This window comes from Mus caroli, chromosome 5, assembly GCF_900094665.2.
Source record: "Mus caroli chromosome 5, CAROLI_EIJ_v1.1, whole genome shotgun sequence".
Lineage (NCBI taxonomy): Eukaryota > Metazoa > Chordata > Mammalia > Rodentia > Muridae > Mus > Mus caroli.
This window is the reverse complement of record NC_034574.1, coordinates 93,617,134-93,624,082: the sequence shown is the minus strand read 5'-3', so window position 1 is coordinate 93,624,082 and position 6,949 is coordinate 93,617,134. Positions and strand designations below refer to the sequence as shown.

General features: G+C 43.7%; 1 protein-coding gene across 2 annotated transcripts in view; it reads left to right on the top strand.

Annotated features, from left to right (window-relative positions):
- The window catches only part of Hpse (heparanase), a 39,576-nt gene extending 36,810 nt beyond the window's left edge, over positions 1-2,766 (top strand). For both annotated transcript variants that reach the window (XM_021162327.1, XM_029478048.1), the window contains one exon: positions 1,221-2,766. In XM_021162327.1, the coding sequence (XP_021017986.1) occupies positions 1,221-1,380 (160 nt within the window). In that variant the 3' untranslated portion in view covers positions 1,381-2,766. The remainder of the gene's footprint in view (positions 1-1,220) is intronic.
- Positions 2,767-6,949: the final 4,183 nt, after the last annotated feature.

The window sequence follows — 6,949 nt, the reverse complement described above, 5'->3', positions numbered from 1 at the left end:
GAAAGAGAAAGAGAAAGAGAAAGAGAAAGAGAAAGAGAAAGAGAAAGAGAAAGAGAAAGAGAAAGAGAAAGAGAAAGAGAAAGAGAAAGAGAGATTGGCCCAGGATACATGGATTAAGTAAATGCACTAATGGACTCTTAGAATTCTGTGTGTCTGCTAAACCGATGTGGTGGGTGAGCGCTGAAAGATGAGAATGAACATTAAGCCAGGCGGTGGTGGCGCACGCCTTTAATCCCAGCACTTGGGAGGCAGAGGCAGGAGGATTTCTGAGTTTGAGGCCAGCCTGGTCTACAAAGTGAGTTCCAGGACAGCCAGGGCTATACAGAGAAACCCTATCTCAAAAAACAAACAAACAAACAAACAAACAAACAAACAGAATAAACATTAGCTTTTAGTAAATTGAAAACAAGTTTTAGAAAATATACACAGCATACCTGTCTTTGTTTAAATAAAATGCATTCATATGCATAGAAAGACGAAATACATATGTCAAGATGTTACAAGGAGGATTCGGTAATAGACTACTTCTGTTCGGTTTAGTTTTGTTTAGGGGTTGTTGCGATGGGGTCTCCTGTAGCCTTGAATATGCTGTGTATTCAGAGCTGACTTTGAACTCCTGACCCCACTCCCTGAGAGCAAGGATCACAGGTCTGACCGGGTTCGCTCATCTGTGTGCAAAGCAGTGATATATAAGATGTTCACACCGCTTATTGTGTACAGGCATCCTGACGGGTGTTATACATGTGTCATGTGCATTCCATATACAATATAAAAATAACTCAGCTTGTCAGTTTTTAGCAATAACAAAAAAATTAAAAAAAAAAGAAGACCATGATAATGACATCCCTGAGTACAGTGGAGGTAGGAAGACTGCTAGGAGTCTGAGGCTAGCCTGGGTTACATAGTAGATTCCAGCCTGAGATACGGTGTGTGATGCTCTTTCAGAAACCAGGGTAAAATAGGCAGCCGATCTGTGCATGTTTCTGTAAAAGGCCACATATACTCTGCTAGTCCACCCATGTTCTCTCCCACTCCAGTTTTAAGTGTGTCTCAGTCAAACACCCAAGCTCACCTCACAAATTGTATAATTCAAGCTGCCACAATGCCCCACCCCACCCCCACCCCTGCCCTTGATGACCTAGAATGATTCCACAGGTTTTGTAGGGGCCACGGTGCATGCGCAAACCTGCCTAACACAAGCATGTCTTTCCTTCCTGTAGATCTGTCCAACTGAACGGTCGAATTCTGAAGATGGTGGATGAGCAGACCCTGCCAGCTTTGACAGAAAAACCTCTCCCCGCCGGAAGTGCACTAAGCCTGCCTGCCTTTTCCTATGGTTTTTTCGTCATAAGAAATGCCAAAATCGCTGCTTGTATATGAAAATAAAAGGCATATGGTACCCCTGAGACAAAAGCCGAGGGGGTGTTATTCCTAAAACAAAACCCTAGTTTCGGAGGCCACCTCCTTGCTGAGCTCCAGAGCTTCGGGAGGGTGGGGCACACTTCAGTATTACATCCAGTGTGGTGTTCTCCTCTAAGTAGAATACTGCAGATGGTGACAGTTAATGGCACTGTGTGGCAAATGACTCTTAGCCCTTTGCATGCACTATTTTAGGGGTTGTTTAAAAATGTACAGGAATGCCTCCAATATGACCAAAAGGCAAATAAGTGGAGGATATGCCTGATTTTTTTTTAAAAAAGGCTTTGTTTGTTTTTATTTTATTGTTATTTTGGTAAGAAGATTGTCAAATACGACCTTCAGAAGCCTCTCTCTAGCTCCAGTGGGGGAAGGCTCATTGCAGTAACACCACATGGCTGTAAAAAAGGCACCTGCTCACACTCTGAGAGGAACTAAAACAGAGAAACAGACCCTGTGCCTCTTCTCTTCCTTCTTCACAAGTCTGGGAAAGGACAGATGGCTGGGTGGAGTAGTCTTAAAGATGAATAAAAGACCAGTCACAGCCAAGAGGGAAGGGATGCCTATGGTTTGGAAATGACTGTAAAGGAGCCGGTTGGCTGATTGGGAGACGTTTCTGGAAACACCTGACGTCATCACCCTTGATTAGTGTTTACTTTTTCTACACCAATAGCTGTTGCTTTGCTTGGAAAGCTTTGGCCTGTGAGTAGCAGAAGCGTCTAAATGAGGACGTTTATAACCCTACATACGGAGTTGTTGAAGTGAGGTACGGTTGGACAGCTGAGCACATCAGCAGGGGCCCATCTTCTTTCTCCCTCTCTGTCCTGATGTCTGTAGTGCTGGCTCCCTTCTTGGCCTGGGCACGTGATGGCTACAACTGGTATATTGATTCATTGAGATCCAGCAGCAATCAGAGGAAGATGAGTGCTTTCTTCACAGACCTGAAGAGCTCTTTCTTGGAAGTTATCTTAGCAAGCCTTTCCTCAAGTGTCCTCAAGTCTTACCGGCAAGGAATACGTCTGTGGTCATTTCTCGTCACCATCCACGAGTAGCAATGCCTACAACTGTCTTCAAGCAATACTCCCTGGGGCAGAGAGGTTTAGTGGAGTCCACAGCACTGGACACTTGCTTTGGATTAAGTAACAAAATGTAATTCTCCCCCCCCCACCCCAGGATTTTAATCCTAAGGATTACAGTTCTGTATGTTTGCCTGCTATGAATGTTATGTCCACTGAATTTAGTACATTGATGAAGCTAGAACCTAAAGTTTGTATGCTTCAATACTCTCAATTTTTATGCAAGTAAGTTTTATATTTCCACATTTGAAATAAACTAATTTTATAGCCTCAATTTGCATGGTCATTCTTCTAATAAATCTAAAGCTTACAGGATCTTACATTTGAAAGTCTGGTTTCGACAGGTTGGAGCTTTGGCTCACTGGAAAAATGTTAGCTTAGCACAGACAAAATGCCCTGGGTTTGATCCTCATGACTGCAGAATGAATGAATGAATGAATGAATGAAGCTGCTTCTTCCTTCACCATTTTCTTGTATACCCCCTACCTGTACTTGTTTATTCTCCCCAACATTGAAGTGCTTGACTCTGCAGACTAGGAACAATCAGGCATAAACATAATTTCCTCCTTCAGTCACCAAGTCTTGGCTTACCTATTTTCCTCCTTGTCCCTCTTCTGCTAAGCCCAATGCCTAATTTTTACTTGTGTGACGATAGCAACATCTAACTTGTTCATTCATCCCGACCTTGCCTCAGACTCTTTCAAGATTGATTTCTTATTATTTTACCTGGTGGGTGGGGGCTAGGGAACATGGGCTGACATGGGCGCACATGGGTGCACCAGCCCTCACAGGGCAAGGGCAAGACCATCACATTCCCTTGGAGTTGGAGTTACAAATGATTATGAACCATGCTGGGAACTGAACTCGGGTCTTCTGCAAAAGCAGTTAAATGTCCTTAACCACTGACCCACCCATTCTCCCTGCCCTGTTGGAACTACCCAAGTGCCTTTCCATTCCTTACAGGCCGGTGAGGTTCTTCAATAACTGGCACCTGCCTTTCTTTGTCTTAACCTTAGGCACTTCGGCGGCAACTCTGTTCTCTCTGCACACACGATCCAAGCAGCACGTGCCTGTGCCTTCTTTCCTTCCCATGCACGTGCGTGTGTGTGCGTGTGTGTGTGTGAGAGAGAGAGAGAGAGTCTGTGTGCGAGTGCGCATTCCCTCTGGCTGCTCTGTCTCCTTTTTTTTTTTTTTTTTTTTTTTTTTTTTTTTGGTTTTTCGAGACAGGGTTTCTCTGTGTAGCCCTGGCTGTCCTGGAACTCACTTTGTAGACCAGGCTGGCCTCGAACTCAGAAATCTGCCTGTCTCTGCCTCCCGAGTGCTGGGATTAAAGGCATGCGCCACCACGCCCAGCTTCTGTTTCCTTTCTAGGTGACAAATGTTCATGTGTGTGTGTGTGAAGGTACATTCAGACCTTAACCTCAACACCTCTTCCAGCATCCAAGTGACTTACATTGTTCTACTCTCTCTGCAGACTCTTCCCTGACACTCACAAGCTATTTCAGCCATTTTCACCTCATGTCACTTGATGCTTGCAAGTGGACATGTCACGTGACACTTACGGGACCTTCATCAGTTTCTTATTTCCTGTGATCCGTCATACTGTCACAAATATCTTTCTAATGTCATAAAATAGCTGACAAAAAACCTAAAGAACAGGCCACCCAAGTTCCAACCCTGGAACCCACGTAATGTTTCGTGGAGAGAACCGACCCCACAAAGAACTGACCTCGAAACATGCAGGGTGTCATGTGTGCTTCCCCCAACCACACACACTAATAACAAAAATGGACTGAGGCATTTTGATTTTGAATATTCAAAGAATTTATATTTGAAACCTGAGAAGGTATTGCCTGCGTAAATTTAAGTTCCTACTTTAAAAAAAAAAAAAAGGCTAGAACTATGTTGTGGATTCTATCCAGCTTATTAATTAGAACTTCATGACTGTTAGAGTCAGAATGTTACAGATCCAGAACCAAAATTACCTTTGACATTGTCTTCATCAGGTTTCTATTCCTGCACAGACACCATGACCAAGCAGCAAGGGCTTATTCAGCTTACACTTCCACACTGCTGTTCATCACCAAAGGAAGTCAGGACTGGAACTCAAGCAGGTCAGGAAGCAGGAGCTGATGCAGAGGCCATGGAGGGATGTTCCTTACTGGCTTGCTTCCCCTGGCTTGCTCAGCTTACTCTCTTATAGAACCCAGGACCACCAGCCCAGGGATGGCACCACCCACAATGAGCCCTCCCACCCTTGATCACTAATTAAGAAAATGCCTTACAGCCGGATCTCATGGAGGCATTTCCTCAAGCGAGGCTCCTTTCTCTGTGATAACTCCAGCTTGTGTCAAACTGACACACAAAACCAGCCAGTACAACTATCTTTAGTTCCCTTGCTGATCAGTCACTGCTAACCTCTGTCTCTGAACTAATATCCAACCATCACATGAAACCTTTTAATGTATTCACTTAGTCTACCAAACCCCAAACTTAAACACCATAGGATTTATTCCTTCCTTTTGGTGTGTACTATTACTTCTATGTTGGAACATGTTTCTGGGGTAATCTGAAACCGTGTTCTTGAACCACAGTCACGCATGTGGCTCAGAATAAACTCATATTCCCTGTGAAGTAAGAGGTGTGGTTTTGTGTTGATGTATGTTACCTATTTTAAAATATTTGTAAATTTACTTGACTATTTTGTTAGTCGTTGCTCATTGGGTAAAGGTGCTTGCCAACGAGACTGGTCTGAGTTAAATCCCCGAGATCCACATATTTGGCTTCACATACATGTGAACACATGCACACCTAGACACTCACACACATATGTGGACTCTCATTGTTTTAAAATTATTGAGGCAGCTGGACATGGTGACACATGCCTTTCTTTAATCACAGCACTTGGGGAGGCAGAACAGGCACATCTCTGTGAGTTTGAGGTCAGTCTGGTTTACATAGACAGTAAACCAGGCCAACCAGAGCTACAAAGCCCAACCCAGCTTCAAAAAATGAAGGAAGGGAGGGAGGGAGGGAGGGAGGAAGGAAGGAAGGAAGGAAGGAAGGAAGGAAGGAAGGAAGGAGAGGGAGGAGGGAGAGGGAGAAAGAGTCAAAGTAGTTTAGAGGCATGTACAATAAGAGGCATATGCAATACAAATTGCTGGTAAGATACTTCTAATAGCCAATAGGTGTATGAGAAAGGCACGGCCGAGTGAAGACCAGTGCTCAGTTATATTACTGAATGTTAAATGCAATAACATTGAAGTTTCCCTAATCTTTCTTAGGGAAAATACTTGTCTGCCTTGTTAGTGAGACCTTTTAAGCTCACATACCTGTTAGCTTTTAATCTGCACCTTATCTTATTGCTCCAATGATTTTCATTATTTATTTCACCCTTGTGGTTCACAGCCTCTCCATAAAAAGAATACTTTCCAAGTCCAGGAATAGAACTTCCCAGGGCATATGAGTTTGAAACCATTTTTACCTTCTTTCTTTACAAAACAAAACAAAGAAAACAAAACCTCAAACATTTATTCCATGTATTTAGTTATTTAGTGTGTGTGTGTGTGTGTGTGTGTGTGTGTCTTCCACGGAAGGCCATGGACATCATGTCACAAAAGCAAAAGGTTGCTATTGACCCTCTATGGGGTTATCAGAACAGGGCAGAGAGCCATGGTCGCTCCTGCTTCATGCTAATAACTATTCTTTGGACCCAGTCTAGTCTTTACTCTTCTGCCTTTTATAATGTCCTACTACCACTGCAGGACAAGTTGAAATGGGTTTGAGAGTGAAAAAGTTGGTGTACTTTAAAATACATTTTTTTCAAATTAAAAAAAAGCAATTTTTAAAAAAACAGCTTTATCATCCTTTCCCTCTAAAATGGAAAGCATTCGCAATGATTTTTGCATTTTAAATATTGTGTTGGGAACTCCAGGCAAATGGAAATGGTGTGCAAGAGCCTCGTGTTTGGCATGGCGGCACCTATGCTACCTGAAAGGGTGCTTGAAAATAAACAGCGTGGAGGCAACTTTTGGGAAAAGAAAGGAGCCTCAAAGGCTGCAAACCTGTACAGGAGTCAGAGCTCAACTGGCAAGCAGCAGATGGAGCTAAAAGATCAAAGGACCAGCCGCGCTTCCCAGACTGCAAAGGCCAGCGCGCCCCCTGCTGCACCTTCCTCAAGCGCCAGGCCAGGTTGTTACACGGGATCACAGAACTCACTGCATAGGCTTTAAGGAAGGGCACCGAAAAGGATACACCACCACCTCAAAACACTAAAATCCAGATAAGCGACTTGTCCAGAGCCAGTCAGTGAGGGGTTACGGTGGAATAACACATACCAGGTACCTGCAAACATGCAAAGGCCAACTATATTAACAAGGGTCGCATAAAGTTGGTTATTGTTTTGTTTTTCTTTGTTTTATTTTTCAAGACAGGGTTTCTCTGTGTAGCCCTGGCTG